General features: G+C 55.9%; 2 protein-coding genes across 6 annotated transcripts in view; both read right to left on the bottom strand.

Moving 5' to 3' along the window:
• Positions 1-20,059, bottom strand: part of LOC144265861 (prostasin-like) — a 363,252-nt gene that overhangs the window by 325,722 nt on the left and 17,471 nt on the right.
• Positions 3,120-16,806, bottom strand: LOC144266903 (RING finger protein 112-like). Of its 5 annotated transcripts, none has more exons than XM_077820469.1 (14): positions 16,750-16,806; positions 13,467-13,573; positions 12,967-13,282; positions 12,268-12,483; positions 11,796-11,933; positions 11,461-11,565; positions 11,233-11,283; positions 10,537-10,593; positions 10,302-10,388; positions 10,011-10,140; positions 9,759-9,889; positions 9,302-9,355; positions 7,433-7,507; positions 3,120-6,811 (listed from the first exon to the last, which is right to left on the bottom strand). In XM_077820469.1, the coding sequence occupies exons 2-14, from the start codon at positions 13,487-13,489 to the stop codon at positions 6,290-6,292; spliced, it is 1,905 nt and encodes a 634-aa protein (XP_077676595.1). In that variant the 5' UTR covers positions 13,490-13,573; positions 16,750-16,806; the 3' UTR covers positions 3,120-6,289. The 5 variants fall into 5 exon arrangements, with proteins under 5 accessions (XP_077676595.1, XP_077676593.1, XP_077676597.1 ...); XM_077820467.1 differs by lacking the exon at positions 16,750-16,806 and adding an exon at positions 14,707-14,767; XM_077820471.1 differs by lacking the exon at positions 16,750-16,806 and adding an exon at positions 14,707-14,767 and having other exon boundaries at positions 10,302-10,385.

The following is a 20,059-nucleotide window of genomic DNA, read 5'->3' as shown; positions in this document are numbered from 1 at the left end:
GACGCGGGTATCCACAGCATCATGCTCGTGTCATCAGCAAGTCCACGGGCCCTTCCTCTCGGAAACGCAGCCGACGAGCAGAGACTGGAAGAAACTGGGTTTCTTTCGTCTGGAGAAGAGCCGCCCGAGGGGGACACATGGGAACAGTCGTCAAGTATGTAAAAGATTGTTTATAAAGAGGAGGGTGAGCAATTGTTTTCCTTCGTCGCTGCAGGCAGGACCAGAAGATACGGGCTTAAACTGCAGCAAGAGAGAGGTAGGTTAGACATTAGTTGGATCGAAAGCAGCCCTGACGAACTGGTGTAGCCCTCTGCCCTGCGGCAGGGCTGTGTCCACCCAACTTAATCCTCTATTCTCTGGCCCTTCGGAAAATTGGAGTACAGGGGAGGGGTAATTATCATTTGGGGTTGATCGGAAATGAACCCCGCCCCCCCAAAAAAGCCCCAAAAAAACAGGAGGGAAATTGTTTCTGGTCAAATGAAAATTTTCTTTTAGAGAAAAGTTCAATCAGAAAAAAATCAAACCATTTCAACATTTGGAAGATTTCTCCCCACCTCACCCCCCCCCCCCCCGATCAAAAGAATTTGACACTAAGCCCTGAAAGGTTTCAGTCAAGCCAAATCTACATTCATCAGCCTTCAAACTTTCACCCAGTGCTACCCTGAAGCTCAGTGAGGAAGGAGGTCTCCGCTACCATCTACTGGTGAAGCGGAGGAAGGGCTGGCATGGACCAGACCTCATTTGCATCTTGGTTACCCCCAGCATTCCAGAGTGAACGTTTTGGTCATTTTGGTTAAAATTCATTGAAGTTTTGGGGCATGGGAAATGAAATTGTGGTTATTCCTATTGCGGGATGAAAGGGCAACAGGGCTGTGCTTTATATGTCCTGAGTGAGGGAGCTGACCCTAAGCGTCATTTCAGTCTCAGAGCAGTGGAGGTTGACCACAGGCCAGAGAGATGAAGACTGTGTTTTTTTGTTATGGATAAGGTCTTGGAGATGGACCTCCTGAGAATATTCCCAGGTACTGGAATTCCACTATGCCAATCTGTGAGTCGGGGGCAACAAAGTGGGGAACTGGTGTGTTGGAAGACCCGGAGGTGGTGGGTGTCTTACGTCACACAGTTTGTTAGGGAAATTGAGGGGTAGGGCTGTTCCTCAAAATCTAGTGAAGTAGGGCGTTACATTTACTCGTTACACGTATACATTGTGGACTGCTCATTGCTATGTATGCCCAAATTAATGCTGCATCCTTTCCCCCCTTAGTCCTTGTTTCAGACCCGAGCTCAGCACTTGTCGCAGGGGAAGCGGTTCCTAGAAATCACACTCAGGGAAGATTTTTAGGATTCTCCCAGGTTTCTGGGTGGGGCCTCGTGCCACTGGGTGTGTTAATTTCAAGAGGAACCGCCTACATATTCAAACCCCGCCCTTTGCACTGCCACGAACTCCCAGCAGGGTTCCAGTGTCACCTCACCACAGTCGAATCTTCCCCATCCCCGTGGGAAAGCTGGGGATTGAGAGATGACAGACTGGGCAGGCGACGGGAACAGGGCTGTATTAGAGACACTGAAAAAACCAGGTTCCAGGGTAAATGTCACGATCCTAAAACTGCTGGTTATTTCGGTGTTGACCCGAGGGAGAATTTCAGTCGGGTAGATGAAGACGTTTGGTGTCAGGAATGTGATGTTTGCCTTCCAAGGCAGCGTTTTGGTCATTTTGGTTCCAATTCAAGACAGGCAGAGCCCCAATGCATTAATATTTTGGGGGGGCACCGACGGGGCGCGTTCCTGCTGACGTGCTTCAGACTTTGCCTGAGACAGAATCTGGCAACCAAGATTTGCTGGTAGCTACAGAGCACTTCACAAAATGGCCTGAGGCTTCCCCAAGGAAATCCAGAGGCTGTGACAGCAGCCGGGCTTCCAGGAAACGAATCCTTCACCACATTTGGGCTCCAGGGTGAGTTACTCACAGATTAAAGGAAACAAGTTGAATCCAACGTTTTTTGACGGGTTGGGGAGAGTCTAGGCATCCACAAAACCTGGCCACCCAGGCACACCCCCAATGGATGGGGTGGCTGAAAGGATCAAAAGCACTTCTGGGGGATCCGCTGGCTCCCTTTGCAGGACAGCACCCCAGGGACTGGGACCAGTATAGTCCATTCCTTTTGATGGTTTATAGTACAGCAGCCAATGAGAGTACGAAGCATGCCCCAGCCTCTCTCATTCTGGGGCAGGAGCAAACCTCTTGGAGGGAGATCCCAGGGAGGAAAACAGGGGCTATGGAGTAACCCCACAATCCAACACTGAGAAAGTTCACACCGTTGCTGGGGAAAACAGGAGGAAAGCCTGAGATACAATGAAAAGGCTGCAGGAGCATCATCTGTAAGACAGGGGAGGTAATTTGTGACAGGTTCCCCCAGGGGTGCCACCTGAAACTGGGGTACCACTGACCCACCAGCCTGGGCTCCCTCTCCCACACTGCTGCTGTGACAAGCTGCAGACGGCTCCTGGTCCTACACTTCCATCCGCATTCACGCAGGCAGGACGCACCCAGCTGCAGTTACATGGGGGCTCTGGCCAGCCTCTGCATGAGCCAACAACAGATAATCCCCAGCTCACACCCCCCTGCTGGAGTATAAACCCAGAATTCTACCCTCTCACACTGCACAGGGATCTGGACAAAGTAAACTCATTAATATGTTCGCTCTCCCCTCGATGTGATGCTGAGATGTTCCCCAGACACTTCACTGAAGAGCATACTGGTTTAGATAAAGCAAAAAACAAGTGTATTACCTATAAAAGATAGATTTTAAGTGATAGCAAACAGCTCAAAGCCGATTTCCTAGCAAATAAACAAAACAGCCAACAAAGCCTAAAATACTCGCAAGACTGGGTAGGAATGAGCAATTTCTCACCCTGGCTGATGATACAAGCAGTTTACCAGGTTTGGCTAAGAAATCCTTTTAGCCTGGGACCAGCACTTCCCCCAGTTCAGACTTTCTTCCTCTGGTGTTTCCAGGAGGGTCCTTGTGTGGGGAGTGAGGCCACTTGATGATGTACCAGCCAAAGATTCTCTATGGTTCCGGCTTAAGTTGCTGATTGAAAGAAAAGATGACCCAGTCTGCTTTCTCGCCATTTTATTACAAGTAAAACAACCCACCACAAATACAAAGTCAAGAAAACAGATCACTGAGACCAAGCCGGTACAAACTCTACCCAACTGACTCAGCCATTCTCCAGTTGAGATGAAAATAAGATCAAGTAGCCAAATTTGCAGCAGCAGTATTAGAATCAAGTCATCAACGCACTCAAATCACCAAAGACAAGAGTGGGATGGGGTGCAAAAATGGGGAATGTCGCTTGGGGTGTATTAACGGGAAGGTCATATGTCAGACTCAGGAGGCAACTGTCCCCTTCTACTCAGCACTGGTGAAGCTTCCGCTGGCATCCTATCTCCAGTTTTCATCACCGCATTTTAAGACAGATGGACAAATTGGAGAGAGTCCAGAGGAGCGTGACAAACACGATCAGCGGTTTAAGAAGACAGGGCCTATGAGGAATGGTTGAAAGAACTGGGCATGTTTAGGGAAGAGAAGGCTGGGGAGGGACCTGAGTACAGTCGCCCTATATGTCAAAGATTGTTCTAAAGAGGAAGCTGATCAATTGTTCCCCACGTCCTCCAAGGCGAGGAAAAGAACGACACACTTAGTGTGCAGCAAGGGAATCGTGGATTGGACGTCATAAAAAATGTGTAGATCTAAGGCAGGGGTCTCAAACTCAATTTACCTCAATTTACTGAGTGCCAGTCCTCAAATCCTCCCAGGGGGCCAATAATGTCACTCATGCAACCCAGACCCTGCCCCCCAAAACTCCGCCCCCCCACCTGCCTAAGGCTTTGGATGGGGGAGGAGCTCTGGGGTATGGGACTGGGGGACAGGCTCCGGGAGTGAGTTTGGGTGCAGAAGGGGTGAGAGGTTGGGAGCTGGGAGGGAGTTTCAGTGGGGGAGGTAGTCTGGCATGCGGTTTGGGTGACAGGTGCAGGCTCTGGGCAGGGGAGGAGGTGTGAAGGGCTGGGCTGAGGAGGGCTTACTGGCTGGGCTGAGGAGGTGGGGACAGCTGGGCTCGGGGAAGCAGGAGAGGGAGGGGGCAGAAAAGCAGGAACTGAGTTGTCAGGGTTTCTTCAACTTTCTACTCCTGGGGGAATTTGTGTGGGTGTCTGGACTGTTACAGAAATACTCGCCGACAGGTATTTTGAAATAAATTACCAAAATAAATGAAACTGGTGTGATTATATAAGGTTATTTTGACAAATCAAATGTGCAGAAATTTAAACTCTGCGCAGGATTTTAAATTTTTTTGGCGCAGAATTCCCCCAAGAGCAGTTTAAAGTCCTTCCGTTAAACAGAAGTTGTATCTTCCCTGAAGCGAATTACAGCTGATAGTTTCTGGGGAGACTTGTCCCAAAACTAGGAACTCACCATGCAAGGTTCGAAGAGTCAGAACTTCACAGTTATTTAGATCTGGGAGATTACTCTCTAGCACTCCCCATGACAGTCATTTACAGGTGCTCACAGACTCACGCACGCACTCATCCGTACATTGACACCCTAACACAGTACCCCAAATATCTTTCCTCCTGTTGGGCACAAAGGAAATTGCTTAAATGCCTCCATTGCTCTGAGACTATCCTGCACCCAAGACCTGTTGACCGGCCACCTTCCAGCAGAAACCTAACTTCTCCCATTGGACACTTTGCAGACCACAGTCTCAAGTGACTTCTGCTTTCTCTTCTTAGGTACCAAGAGGTGCAGCCTTTGAAAACCTGCAGCCCTGATATTAGGTTTCCAAGGAGTTCTTAGGAAGATAGGACTCAAAGAGCAGGTTAAGGGGTGACTGGGTCCCAGTCCATAAGTACCCACCTGGGGAACAAATATTTCATAATGGGTCCTTCAGTCTAGCACAGAAAGGTCTAACATGCTCCAATGGCTGGACGTTGAAGCTCAACAAAATTCAGACTGGAAGTAAGGCAGAAATTTTTAACAGTGAACAATTGGAAAAATTTACCAAGGGTCGTGGCAGATTCGCCATCATTGTCCATTTTGAAATAGAGATGGGAAGTTTCTCTAACAGATCACTCCAGTTCAAGCAGGGATTAATTCAGTGCAGGGTCATGGCCCCTGTTATCCAGGCCTTGGAATCTGTGATGGGAAGGGGCGCTCCCGGCTCACCAAGGCAAAGCCATGATGGAGCTGACCCCGTACCTCACGCTAGAGCGGCCTTCGGGATCGTAGGCGCCAGCTGAGGCTGGCCTGGGCATGGAACAGCTGGAGAGTACCCCTAGCCCGAGCCCTCATTGGTTGGAAATCCTCAAGCCCAACTCCTGGCTTTTCACCAGCGCCGAAGGGTGGGAGCTGAGCCTTCCTGTGGAGTTGGTCAGATGGTGTCCCCTGCTCGGCATGCGTTCATGGGTGTTGAACAGAAAATCCTTTAGCTTTGGATGTTTTTATAGCCCTCCCGCAGAATACATAACGATGCCTGTTTCTTGGATAGTGCTTTCTCTCAGTGGAGCTCAAACCCCTCACCATCTTTCAATGCATTATTATCCTCAGTATACAGATGGGAAACTGAGGCACAGAGAAACTAAGTGACTTGGCCAAAGTCACAGAGGAAGCCCATGATAGAGCAGGAAACCCAATCCATGTCTTTCTGTGTCCGCTCCCCTGGACCTGTCTTCCCGCTCATAGGAGTGGCTGGATATCTATCCTCTAGGACCAGACAACACGGCTGCCCCTGTAGGAACTAAGCCAGGTGCCCATGGTCACCCCCGGCGTGTGATCTCAGGACAGGACCATCGGCAGGGCGTTTCCAAGTGCTTTGTGTTGCAGCCGGAGTGGCCCTGCAACGTTGGAGGAAGGCAGAGCGAGAACCGAGGGCTGCAAGTTAAAGCGAGAAACTCCAGTTGGAAACGAGGCACCCGATTTCTCACAGCGCAGGTGATTCACCAGCGGGAAAGCGGTGGGGGTCTCCGTCTTTTCCGGATTCCGAGCCGGACTGGCCGCCTTTCTGGGAAATGATTTAGTGCAAAGGAGATATCGGGCCCAACGCAGGGGGAAGTGGGCGGCATTCTCCAGCCTGGGTGGCACAGCAGATCAGACGAGAGGATCTAAACATCTCTTCTTAGAATCTGGGGGCAACGGCTCCCTGCTCTGGGGTGGCTTGTGGGGGACGTGTCCAGGCCACGCTGCTGTCCTGTCACCCCATTCGTCAGCCAAAGATTGTCGGGGGGCACTGATCAGATCAGGGGTTTCTCGTCGGATAGATCCTCAGTGCCGTCCTCCTCCTCCCTCCCGCCTCCAGGAGACTTGGCCCTCTGCCTATCCTTCTGGGCGATGTTCCCACCAACTCCCCCGCCCACGCCCCCGCCCACACACATCCCGGCCACGGCGCCCGCCCCAACCCCAATGGCCACCACCTCGGCCACGGCGAGCATCCCAGCCGCCTCGGCAGCAATGACAGCGGCGGCAATCCCGGCACCGGCAGCGCCCCCCACCGGTCCCAGGGCCAGCGCCCCCACGCCCACGCCCGCCAAAATGGCAAATTTCTTGAAGCGCTTCCCGTAGCTCTCCAGGAAGGTCTCGGCCTCCCGCGTCAGCACCGCCTCCAGCTCCGTCAGCTGGGCCTCTGTCTCCGGCGCCGGCTCCCGCATGTCCGTCCGGCACCGCCAGAGCAACTGCCCACGCCGCTCCGCGAACAGCTCCGCCATCTTGCTCGGCCGCACCTTCAGGCAGGCGACCATGTTCCGGGAGTCGCCGTCCTGCGCCCGCCGGGAGAGGAGACGGCCAAGAGCGTTAGAAGGGACAAGCGCTGCATGGACCCCACCCTCCCAAATGAGATGGGGGCTCCCCCTTGTGCCGGGTACGGCACGAACCAGGACTGAGATGGGGGGGCCCCCTCATGCTGGGCGCACCACAGACCTGGACCGAGATGGGGGCCCTCCCCTCGCGCAGCACACAAACTCAGTGAGAGGCCATCTCTGCCCCAAAAAGCTCACAGGCTAAGACACCCAAGGGCAAGATCATTCTCCCACTTTGATAGATGGGGAAACCGAGGCCCAGAGAGTCTCCGTGATGAGCCCAGGGGAGTCTGCGACAGCACCATAAACAAAAGCCAGGAGTTTTGACTCCTGGTCCAGCCCGTGAGCCACCTGGCCCATGACGCCTCCACCACTGCAGCAGGCCACAGGGCAAACTTTTTCCCTCCCCTACTCCCAACCCCGGTGCAGGAGTTTGAGCCTCCCATCTCTACAGTCATCCTGGGAGCTGGAGATACGAGGTCCTGTCCCCTACCCCAAAGCCCACAGCCAGTGGGGTTGGCCAGGACAGTTCCCTGGGGTTCCCCTGGCTGGGGAACAGGGGCCCCTGCCGCACAGACTCACCTTCTCCCTCAAAAACACAGTGTGGTCTGCGCTGGCCCTGTCCAGGACTCTCTGGTTGTGGAAGGTGATGGCCATCTACACAGGGAGGACAAGGCCGGGGTGAGCCGCAGTTTATGGGGCCCTGTCTCCACCTAGCAACTGCAGCAACCTCATGTAACAGAGCGATGCCACTAGCCAGTGTGAAACTACAACTCCCATGAGCCACCATGGCAGCTCAGCCTGAAGCCAGGCACCCAAACTACAAGCCCCACGATACACCATCTCCCTCCTCTATGGTGCATCATGGGAGCTGCACTCCGACCAGAGAGCTGATTTATGGGGAGAAAAGGGAGCATGCAGAGCCAAACTATAATTCCCATGAGACACCACATCAAGTATTTCAGCTTTTCATATTTTGCCGGAAACTCAAATTTCTCTGCGGGGGGAAAAAACCAAACATTTTCCAACAAGTGTCAACACGCTCCTGAGATGAAGCCACCTCTGGGGAGGAGCACATGGCAACAGCCACACACAACACTGCATAGGGATGGGCTCACCCAGTGCTGAGGTGCAACCACTTCTGGGGTTGGGGGAGAATCACAGACTATCAGGGTTGGAAGGGACCTCAGGAGGTCATCTAGTCCAACCACCTGCTCAAAGCAGGACCAATCCTCAACTAAATCATCCCAGACAGGGCTTTGTCAAGCTGGGCCTTAAAAACTTCTAAGGAAGGAGATTCCACCACCTCCCTAGGTAACGCATTCCAGTGTTTCACCACCCTCCTAGAGAAAAGCTTTTCCTAATATCCAACCTAAACCTCCCCAACTGCAACTTGAGACCATTACTCCTTGTTCTGTCATCTGCTACCACTGAGAACAGCCGAGCTCCATCCTCTTTGGAACCCCCTTTCAGGCAGCTGAAAGCAGCTATCAAATCCCCCCTCATTCTTCTCCTCCGCAGACTAAACAATCCCAGTTCCCTCAGCCTCTCCTCATAAATCATGTGCTCCAGCCCCCTCATCATTTTTGTTGCCCTCTGCTGGACGTTTTCCAATTTTTCCACATCCTTCTTGTAGTGTGGGGCCCACAACTGGACACAGTACTCCAGATGAGGCCTCACCAATGTCGAATAGAGTGCAACAATCACGTCCCTCGATCTGCTGGCAATGCCCCTACTTATACAGCCCAAAATGCCATTGGCCTTCTTGGCAACAAGGGCACACTGCTGACTCATATCCAACTTCTCGTCCACTGTCACCCCTAGGTCCTTTTCTGCAGAACTGCTGCCGAGCCATTCGGTCCCTCGTCTGTAGCGGTGCATGGGATTCTTCCATCCTAAGTGCAGGACTCTGCACTTGTCCTTGTTTAACCTCACCAGATTTCTTTTGGCCCAAACCTCTAATTTGTCTAGAGCCCTCTGGATCCTATCCCTACCCTCCAGTGTATCTACCACTCCTCCCAGTTTAGTGTCATCTGCAACCTTGCTGAGGGTGCAATCCATCCCATCATCCAGATCATTAAAGAAGATATTGAACAAAACCGGCCCCAGACCGACCCTTGGGGCACTCCACTTGATACCGGCTGCCAACTAGACATGGAGCCATGGATCACTACACATTAGGCCCAACAATCTAGCCAGCTTTCTATCCACCTTATCGTCCATTCATCCAGCCCATACTTCTTTAACTTGCTGACAAGAATGCTGTGGGAGGGGAAGGAGCAGCTGGGGAATAGCCTCACAGCAACACGACACGGGGATGGCTTGCCCGACATGAGATGCAGCCACCTTTTGGGCAAGGCAGCAGTAATAAGACAAAAGTAGGCTACAGTTTTGCATCAGAAGTGATTTCAGGAGGAGGGACACACCCCTTGATCAGGTCAGAGAAGGTACCTGAGCGGGAGAGGAGAAGCCGAAGCAATGTTTCTTCATCAGATCAGAGAATTCCTGCAAAGAAAGCACAAGAAATCACAATACAGACTCCACAGGGCTTAGAAAAGTGGGAACATGGGGATGGCTCGCCCGGCGCTGAGATGCAGCCACCTCTGGGGCAGGGCAGCTTAGGAACAGCCATAAGACAACGGTGGGAATCAGTTTGGCGGAGGAAATGAAGAACTTCCCTGGATGATTTAGAAAGGCTCGGTAGAACCATCCAAGCTGGGATTCTGCTGGGCTATAAATACAATCCTCATTCTTAATTAACAAAAAGTTCAGCAAAAAGGGCTAAGCCCCCACCCCGCTCCCCGCAGCACAGCGCCCCCTAGCACCACATAGGGTATTGGGGCCAGCGCTGACTGCCAGGGGAGAGCGCCCCCTACTGAGACCCCATGCCCAGCTGGCCAATCCCCACCTTTATCTTGGCAGCGAGCTGTGACCCGGTCACCAGCGCCCCGTGCCGGTCCCTCCAGATGTTGTGACCGGCTGAGGCCACCAAGCCGGTGACGTAGTCCCTCAGGCTCTCCCGGAAATCCTCATCCATGTCTGCAAAGGGGAGGACATGGCAATGAACCGAAAGCCAGAGCGTCCCCCCACGGCCCATTCCCCGGCAGAGACGGAGATGCCCCGTCATGCAGGCTCAGAGCTGCTGTCCCAAGTCTGTTACCTCTCACGCATCCCTCGCTTCCAGTCATGATCCGCTTGCCAGGGAAGGGCATCAGGTAACAGCGGGTTTTGCTTCTGTTCAGAGCTTCCAGGGCCTTGGGGTGTTTGCAAGGGGACCTCACGGCCAGCATCTGCCAGAGCCGGGGGAATCAGCAAAGTGAGACATCAATGGAGGGAAATACTCCGGGACCCATTCCCTGCTCCCCTGAGCCAGCCAGGCCCTTGCCCTGGGGCCGGATCAGAGCCAGCACCCCCCATAGGGCAAAGGCGCCATGTCAAGCCCCACAGTCACCTGTCGGACGTCTCTCAGATGCTCCTTCCCACCGTCCGTTCCAAGGACCAAGGAGTTGCTCCAATCCCGCACCAGCAGGTCTAGCTGCTGCAGGGGAGACAGGACAATCTCAGGAGGGGAAGGCTGAACCCCTCGGGTGTGGGGCAGGGAGTGGCTGGGGCAGGAGCAACCCATGCAGTGGGGCAAGTGGATTGCATGGGGCAGGGTGAGGAAATGGGAGGGAATGTTGTCTCACCTGAATGGACTCCAGCCCGTATTCCTTTCCCACCTCTTCGGCCACGTGCAGAAACATCTGCAGAGCAGAGAGAGCAGGGGACTGAGATCTCTGGGGCAGGAAGGCAGCGTGTGCCCTGGTGGCAGGTGGGGGTGAAAATCCTACCAACAAAACACCCCCCTGCCACCCACCCACCCACCCACCCATAAAGCTGCAGGTCCAGCTTGGTCTGGGTCTGTTCCCCGGGTCCCAGGGCTTTCCCCCTCTGCTGCAGAGACACCTAGTGGCCAAAGAGCAGAACTGCAAGTCAAGGTTCCCCTACCCCCTGCCCGGGGCTCTGTTTGCCCCCTGTGCCCACCGACGGTAGGAGCAGAATAGATCAAGATGCCAAATATTGAGATGTTCCCAGAGTCCTGGCGAATTACAGACCCTGGAGCAGCACAGAAGTTGGGCCCTGCTGGATACGGCCCCAGGACTCCTGGGTTCTCTCCCCAGCTCTGGGAGGGGACTGCAGTCTAGTGGTTAAAACAGCAGAAGTGGGGGCTGGAAGCCAGGACTCCTGGCTTCTATCTCTGGCTGTTCCACAGACTCCCCATGTGACCTCAGGCAAGTCATTGATTCTCTCTGGGCCTCAGTTTCCCCAGCTGCAGAATGGGCAGAGTACCCCGTTGGGGCTCTAGGAGAATGGCACCACGTCCTGCCCTCCTCCCCCTTCACCTCCAGATACTCTAGATCGGGGTCCTTTAGCTGGCTGGAAACATTCAGGATCTGCAAGTCATCAGAGAGGACAGGGTTAGAGACAGAAACCAGCACGACCCTCTCCCCGCAGCACAGCGCCCCCTAGTGACAACCTGGGGCATCGGGGCCGGCCCTGGCTGCAATGGGAGAGCGCCCCCTGCTGAGCCCTGCCCCGCTCCCTGCAGCACAGCGCCCCCTACTGCCTACCTGGTAGGAGCCAAGCAGCATGGAGAGGGCGGAGAGTTTCACGCTGGTCTCCGTGTCTCTGGCGATGTCCATGGAGCCCTCGGTGTCGACCAGCAGCACGGCCACCTGGGGGGGGAGCCACGGGCCAGTGTCTCATGCCAGCTCCCCACTCTGCCCCCCACATGCCCCAGCACCCAGTGAGACCCAGCCCCTGGGGGGAACTGTGTTCCCTGCCTCCCATCCCAGGCCCCGGTCTCTGAGCCCACCCAGCCTCTGTCTGCTCTGCTCCCCCAAGTAGACATCTGCTGCGGTCACTCATCCCCCCACCCCATTTCCTCACCCCTCTTCCCACTCACCTGCCCCCCCTCAGAGGGGACCCAGAAGGGCTGACTCCACGCCCACACCCCCTTGGTGACACTGCGGGCACCAACTCGCCACTCGAACCCCTCCAGGGGCTCCTCCTCCCGGCCCATCCAGGATCCATCCTTCACATCCTGGGGGGCGGGGGGAGAAGAAGACATGGGGGACAGCGCAATTAGTGCGGGGTGGGGCAGAGGTACTGTGAGTATTTTATTAGCAGGCAAGTAGCATGGGGACCAGCGCACTGGAAAGATGATAGACAGGCAGACTCAGGCTGAGTCAGACACACAGACAAGGGTCTAGACGGTCTAGAGGGTTAGAGCAGGGGGGTCTGGGAGCCAGGACTCCTGGGTTCTATCCCCAGCTCTGGAAGGGGAGTGGAGTCTACTGAGTTAGAGCAGGGGGGGTTGGAGCCAGGACTCCTGGGTTCTTTCCTTGGTTCTGGGAGGGGATCAGGGCTGCACTCACCAGGCTCCGGAGTCGGCGCAGCAGGTAGTTCAGCAGGAAGGATTTGCCCCGGCGCTGCTCCCCGATGATGGACACCAGGCAGACGGGGGCGTCCCCCACCCCACTCTGCTCCAGGCAGCGGCTCAGGGCATCCTCGTCCAGGGTCAGGCCCCCTTTCTCATCCACACACACCAATTGCACCGGGCGCCCCGCCTCTGGCTGAGCCCCCGGCCCCGGCTGCAGGGACAGAGCAGGATCAGAGCTGGGACCCCACCCCTGAGCTGGTGAGTCCCTTCTCCCCCGGATCAGAGCCCCATTCCCACCCCCTGGACCAGCCAGTCCCACCATGGGCCATATCCAAGACAGTGCCTCTAGAGGGGAAAGGCCCCATGTCCCATCCTCTCCCCCCCACTTCCAGCTAGTCCATGTCTCCTCACCGGGGCCCCCTGTCTGGAGTCACAGCCTGTTAGCTCGGTGGTTCATTTCTTATCAGCAGGTCTGAGCCCTGAGTGCTCAGCTCGCCCCTTAGCAGCCCAGGAACCTGACCAGTTGCTAAAGGCACACAGGAATCCCCTTAGCCGGCCTTCCCCCTGACCCCAGGGCCCCAGCGTGGAGATAGGGGACACCGTGCTGCAGGCAGCAAACATGCAGCTGTTCCCCCCCTGCCCCACCCCAGAGGTGGCTGCATCTCTGGACCAGCCTCAGGAGGGCTGCACTCACCTCAGGGCTCGCTGTCCCTGTTCCTGTCAACGTCCCTTCACGTGGCAGGTCTCTGATTTTCTCCAACAGGCTTTTGAGACGTGTGTCTGGGGTCATCTGGTTCCTGGAGCAGGGAGCCCGGCACTCGGGGCACTGGTACCCCCAAGCCGAGACCCCACTCCAGTGAGCCGCGAGGCAGCCCCGGCAGAAGTTGTGGCCACACACGATGGAGACGGGGTCCTCCAAGACGTCCAGGCAGATGGAGCAGGTGACGTCCTCCTGGAGTCGCTCCACCATCCCCTCTGGAGTTGGCTTCGAGGAGGGGGGTGGGATCGGCCTGGGAGACACACATCAGGGTGCCTGTGAGCCAGGACTCCTGTGTTCTATCCCAGCTGCGGGGGGGGGTGGGGGGGCAGGGGATTGGGGTCGAGTGAGGGGGGGGCTCTGAGCCAGGATTCGTGGACTCTAGCCCCACCTCTGGAATGGGTTACACCTGAATTGGGTGGGACTGGAGCACTTACCCTTTCTTATTTGCATTTCCCATAATGCAGCTGGTGACAGGCTGGGCTTTGGTTGACCAATCTCCCCTCCTCCTGGGCTGGGACTAAAACCAAACTCTGTTGGAGAACTGAGACAACAGGACACCAATGCATTAACCCTCTCACACCCACTGAGCTCAAACAGAAGGGCTGGCAGAGGGGGAAACTGAGGCACAGAGCAGGGTTGGGACACTCCATGTCCTAATCCCAATTCTTGAGTGCTGAGTTCCCCAGGGCTCTCCTTGTGTACTGGGGACACCCCCCATCCCCACTAGCACCCCAAGAAATGAGCAAACTCTCTTTGGCCAGCACCTCATGCCACAGCCCCACATGCCACAGCCCCACTGCACCCAGAACCCAGGGGGTCCAGCTCCCCTCCTCATTCTAACCCACTCCTTCCTCCAAGCGATGGAGAGAGAACCCAGGAGTCCAGGCTCCCAGCCTCCCTGCTCGAACCCACTAGACCCACTCCCCTCGCAGAGCTGGGGAGAGAACCCAGGAGTCTGGGCTCCCAGTCCCCCCTGGTTCTAATCCCTAGACCCCACTCCCCTGCCAGAGCTGGGGAGAGAACCCAGGAGTCCTGGCTCCCTGCCTCCCTGCTCGAACCCACGAGACCCACTCCCCTCCCAGAGCTGGGGAGAGAACCCAGGAGTCTGGGCTCCCAGTCCCCCCTGCACAAAACCACTAGCCCCCACTCCCCTCCCGGAAATGGGGAAAGAACCCAGGAGTCCTGGCTCCCAGCCCCCTCTGCTCTAACCCACTAGACCCCACTCCCGACCCAGAGCTGGGGAGAGAACCCAGGAGTCCGGGCTCCCTGGCATTAAACACCACTCATTTCCGTCTCTGTTGCAGGAGGGAACCGCACGTCCCCAGCCGTCGCACCTGGCGAGAGCCCGCTGCCGTCTGCGCCCCCCTCCCCACCGGGCGCAAGTGCCCCGGGGGCAGCGGGATTTTCAGCCGCTCGGGACTTTTCAAGCAGCTCTCGGGCTTGGCGGCCGGGCGCGGCTCGCTGCGTGGGGACCCGCGGGGCTGGGCTGGTGGGTTGGGGGCCGGGCCGCAGCCAGAGGCCGGGGGGTGGCCGGGATTTGCCTTCGGTGCCCCCCAGCTGACGCTGGTTTGAAACCAGCCACTCCAATCTCAGGGGGGTTCTCTGGGGATGTGGGGGGCATAGACTGGAGGCGGCGATTCTGCCCCCCGGGGACTGTCGCTGGCCCCCCGTTACCTGTCCCACAGCTCGCTCTGCCCGTGTCCAAGATTTAATCCTGGGGAAACGAAAGTAAAACCTCAGCTGGTTTCTATTTCCTCCAGCCCAGCAGCCGGGCTCTGACCCCGAAGGAGATTGGCTCCCAGGGCGGGGGGGAGCCACAGGGGAGGATATGAACAGCCAATGGTAGGTGGGGCTGGGAGGGGAGCCAGAACTCCTGGGTTCTCTCCTTGGCTTTGGGAAGGAAGTGAAGTTAGTGATTAGAGCAGGGGCTAATGGGAGCCAGGAGTCCTGGGTTTTATCCCCAGTTCCAGGAGCGGGAGGGGGGGGTGTCTAGTGGTTGGGGTTAGGAGCCAGGACTCCTGGGTTCTCTCCCCAGCTCTGGGAGGGGAGTGGGGGCTGGTGGGTTAGAGCAGGAGAGCTGGGAGGCAGGACTCCTGGGTTCTGTCCCCAGCTCTCGGAGGGTCAGGGGGCTTGTGGGTTGCGGGGAGGACCTGGCAGGGCTCAGTGTGGACATAAAACTCTTCTATGCCCATTCCCTTCCTCCATGTCCGAGGACAAACCCATTCGTGTGCCGGTAAGGGACGGCTGCAGATCCTGGCTGGGTTCGGCCTGGGGAAGAGAAGGCTGAGCTGGGACGGGAGAAAAAGGGTCGCTCTAAAGAGGCCGGCAAGCGGGTGTGCTCCGTGTCCAGCGAAGGGCGGACCAGAAGGAAGCAGCTTAGCTTGCAGCAAGGGGCTGGGTATTAGGAGACACTTTTCGAACTCTCACGGAAGCTGAGCTCTGGGCCAGGCTCCCCAGGGAGGTTGTGGGATCCCCATCATTCGAGGTTTTTGACAGCAGGTCGGACACACACCGGTCAGGGCTGATCTAGGTTTCCTTGGCCCTGCCTCAGTGCCGGAGATGGGACTTGGTGCCCTCTCCAAGTCCCTTCCAGCCCCACGTTTCTCGGATTCTCTTGGAGACACTAAACAGCTTCGTCTCCCACTGCAACGTTTTCATTCCAGCCCCCGGTTCCTTTCTGTGGCTCTTCTCTGCACCCGATTCCCCTCCAAGGTCCAGTTCATGGCAAAGTCCCAGGTCCCCAGGGAAAACCCAGGCCTAATGAGCGTTCCCCCTGCTTTGGGAGCTGTTTGGCCAACTCCTTGCACCCCACTCCACACATGACACGGCTCCTCCGTTCTCCCCAGCATCCCACCCACACACCCGGCCTGGAGCCCAGGGCCACAACTTCCTGCAAAACTGTTTTATGTTTGATCACCAGTCGTGGGGGTGCAGCATCCCCCTTCAGAATCACATGCAGGGGGTGCTGTGGAGCTGTAGAAGGGGCTACCCGGAAACCACCCCCCCACACAGAGACTGCCCACCTCCCAGCGATCCAAGCCCAGCTGCCTGTGGTTTGGATGCCCCAGTCCTGCCCCCTAGAGGCATATTCAGAGCAGCTCCCTCCTCTCCGAGCGATGGGTTCAGGCTCTCTGCAGACTCAGGCCCATGGGCAGTCAGCGGTTGATCTCCACCCCTCTCTCTTCTGCATCTCTTACATCCCACGGGCAGGGGGGAGCAATGGAGGGAGCTGGGCAGGGATGCTGTGATGGGAGGTGGAGGAGGCAGGTCCTGGGGACAGTGCTGAAAAGGAGTAGGACGGGGCTGATGGCAGAGGGGCTGGTGCTCCTGGTCGTGGTGACATAGGGGCTGTGGTTGGGTAGTGAGGGGTGCTTTTGCCCCCACCCACAGAGCCCACGTGGCTACCTCCCAGGGTGGGCTGTCCACCACCAGCCTCCCCCATGCTCATAGTCCAGTCCAGGAGCCAGGTCCTATCTCAGGGTTACCCTAGAAGGTTCCCCAGCTGCCCCTCCCCAGGGGCAGCTGCATCTCAGTGCTGAGAGATTGCGATCAAGCAGGGCCCCTCACACCTTCCCCTCAACCCCTCAGCATCCATTAACCAGCCCCCTATAGCCCTCGGCACATGGGCCACAGCATAGCCCCACCCACATGCTTTGGCCCCGCCCCGGGACTGTAGCCCCAGCCGGTGACACACCCATGCCCGGGCAGGTATATTACCCCTGCGCCGATTGTCCCCGTGGGAGTTCACCAAGGACGGAAGCCTGGAGCTCGCTGGCATCATGGGTGTTGCGGGATGTTTGGGCCAGGATCGGTTTTCGAGCTGGGGCCCAGGGCAAATGTTGGGTTCCAGAACCGTTCCCACTGAGCGCAATGGACGGCCGTCTTCCCGGCCTGGCAAAATGTTCTGTTTTGAGCGACTCCTGTGCCCACCCCGGCCCGGCCGAAAACCTGGAGAGACGGCAAAGCCCCAGGAGCCCAGGAAAGTCTCCCAACGGGGGGCCTGCCCGGCTCAGCTGAAGAGAACAGCCCCCCCGTCTAAGGGCCAGGTGCTCAGGAGAGGGTGGAAATGAGGTGAAACCCAACGGCGTGAGGTGCCTGCTTCCATGGAGACAGCGGATCCGTGAGCTTTGTGGGTTGACCAGCCCCGGAAGACAAGGAAGGACCACGGTGGGGTCGGCGTATCCCCCAGCCCGCCCTGGGAAACAACCCACAGCAACGCGGCTCCTGGCGTGTGTCCCGGCCTGGACCGAGCCCTGCGACGCCAGCACTGCGGTGGCAAAAGCACAGGGCCGGTGTGGACGCGGGTATCCACAGCATCATGCTCGTGTCATCAGCAAGTCCACGGGCCCTTCCTCTCGGAAACGCAGCCGACGAGCAGAGACTGGAAGAAACTGGGTTTGTTTCATCTGGAGAAGAGCCGCCCGAGGGGGACACATGGCAACAGTCGTCAAGTATGTAAAAGATTGTTTATAAAGAGGAGGTTGAGCAATTGTTTTCCTTCGTCTCTGCGGGCAGGACCAGAAGATACGGGCTTAAACTGCAGCAAGAGAGAGGTAGGTTAGACATTAGTTGGATCGAAAGCAGCCCTGACGAACTAGTGTAGCCCTCTGCCATGCGGCAGAGCTGTGTCCACCCAACTTAATCTTCTATTCTCTGGCCCTTCGGAAAATTGGAGTATGTGGGAGGGGTAATTATCATTTGGGGTTGATCGGAAATGAACCCCGCCCCCCAAAAAAAGCCCCAAAAATCCAGGAGGGAAATTGCTTCTGGTCAAATGAAACTTTTCTTTTAGAGAAAAGTTCAATCAGAAAAAAATCAAACCATTTCAACATTTGGAAGATTCCCCCCCACGATCAAAAGAATTTGACACTAAGCCCTGAAAGGTTTCAGTCAAGCCAAATCTACATTCATCAGCCTTCAAACTTTCACCCAGTGCTACCCTGAAGCTCAGTGAGGAAGGAGGTCTCTGCTACCATCTACTGGTGAAGCGGAGGAAGGGCTGGCATGGACCAGACCTCATTTGCATCTTGGTTACCCCCAGCATTCCAGAGTGAACGTTTTGGTCATTTTGGTTAAAATTCATTGAAGTTTTGGGGCAACGCGGCTCCTGGCGTGTGCCCCGGCCTGGACCGAGTCCTGCGACGCCAGCGCTGAGGTGGCAAAAGCACAGGGCTGGTGTGGACGCGGGTATCCACAGCATCATGCTCGTGTCATCAGCAAGTCCACGGGCCCTTCCTCTCGGAAACGCAGCCGACGAGCAGAGACTGGAAGAAACTGGGTTTGTTTCCAGGGAACGAATCCCTCACCACCTTTGGGCTCCAGGGTGAGTTACTCACAGATTAAGGGAAACAAGTTGAATCCAACATTTTTTGACGGGTTGGGGAGAGTCTAGGCATCCACAAAACCCGGCCACCCCAGCACACCCCCAATCGGATGGGGTGGCTGAAAGGGTCAAAAGCACTTCTGGGGGGTCCGCTGGCTCCCTTTGCAGAACAGCACCCCAGGGACTGGGACCAGTATAGTCCATTCTTTTTGATGGTTTATAGTACAGCAGCCAATGAGAGTACGAAGCATGCCCCAGCCTCTCTCATTCTGGGGCAGGAGCAAACCTCTTGGAGGGAGATCCCAGGGCGGAAAACAGGGGCTATGGAGTAACCCCACAATCCAACACTGAGAAAGTTCACACCATTGCTGGGGAAAACAGGAGGAAAGCCTGAGATACAATGAAAAGGCTGCAGGAGCATCATCTGTAAGACAGGGGAGGTAATTTGTGACAGGTTCCCCCAGGGGTGCCACCTGAAACTGGGGTACCACTGACCCACCAGCCTGGGCTCCCTCTCCCACTGTGCTGCTGTGACAAGCTGCAGACGGCTCCTGGTCCTACACTTCCATCCGCATTCACGCAGGCAGGACGCACCCAGCTGCAGTTACATGGGGGCTCTGGCCAGCCTCTGCATGAGCCAACAACAGATAATCCCCAGCTCACACCCCCCTGCTGGAGTATAAACCCAGAATTCTACCCTCTCACACTGCACAGGGATCTGGACAAAGTAAACTCATTAATATGTTCGCTCTCCCCTCGATGTGATGCTGAGATGTTCCCCAGACACTTCACTGAAGTGCACACTGGTTTACGCCAACAAAGCCTAAAATCCTCACAAGACTGGATATGAATGAGCAATTTCTCACCCTGGCTGATGATACAAGCAGTTTACCGAGTTTGGCTAAGAAATCCTTTTAGCCTGGGACCAGCACTTCCCCCAGTTCAGTCTTTCTTCCTCAGGTGTTTCCAGGAGGGTCCTTGTGTGGGGAGTGAGGCCACTTGATGATGTACCAGCCAAAGATTCTCTATGGTTCCGGCTTAAGTTGCTGATCGAAAGAAAAGATGACCCAGTCTGCTTTCTCGCCATTTTATTACAAGTAAAACAACCCACCACAAATACAAAGTCAAGAAAACAGATCACTGAGACCAAGCCGGTACAAACTCTACCCAACTGACTCAGCCATTCTCCAGTTGAGGTGAAAATAAGATCAAGTAGCCAAATTTGCAGCAGCGGTATTAGAATCAAGTCATCAACGCACTCAAATCACCAAAGACAAGAGTGGGATGGGGTGCGAAAATGAGGAATGTCACGTGGGCTGTATTAACGGGAAGGTCATATGTCAGACTCAGGAGGCAACTGTCCCCTTCTACTCAGCACTGGTGAAGCTTCCGCTGGCATCCTATCTCCAGTTTTCATCACCGCATTTTAAGACAGATGGACAAATTGGAGAGAGTCCAGAGGAGCGTGACAAACACGATCAGCGGGCTGAGGTTGGGCTGAGGAGGTGGGGACAGCTGAGCTCGGGGAAGCAGGGGAGGGAGGGGGCAGAAAAGCAGGAACTGAGTTGTCAGGGTTTCTTCAACTTTCTACTCCTGGGGGAATTTGTGTGGGTGTCTGGACTGTTACAGAAATATTGCCGATAGGTATTTTGAAATAAATTACCAAAATAAATGAAACTGGTGTGATTATATAAGGTTATTTTG

Source organism: Eretmochelys imbricata, chromosome 6 (assembly GCF_965152235.1).
Source record: "Eretmochelys imbricata isolate rEreImb1 chromosome 6, rEreImb1.hap1, whole genome shotgun sequence".
Taxonomy (NCBI): Eukaryota; Metazoa; Chordata; order Testudines; family Cheloniidae; genus Eretmochelys; species Eretmochelys imbricata.
This window is presented reverse-complemented; position numbering and strand designations above follow the sequence as displayed.

Bases quoted from the DNA above. Each gene is read 5' to 3' on its own strand.
- LOC144266903 (XM_077820469.1), bottom strand. From the start codon at position 13,489: ATGGGAAATGCAAATAAGAAAGG. The intron at 11,284-11,460 runs GTAGGCAGTAGG...GATGACTTGCAG, and splicing joins TGCTGCTTGGCTCCTACCAG to ATCCTGAATGTTTCCAGCCA. The intron at 10,389-10,536 runs GTGAGACAACAT...TCTCCCCTGCAG, and splicing joins ACGGGCTGGAGTCCATTCAG to CAGCTAGACCTGCTGGTGCG.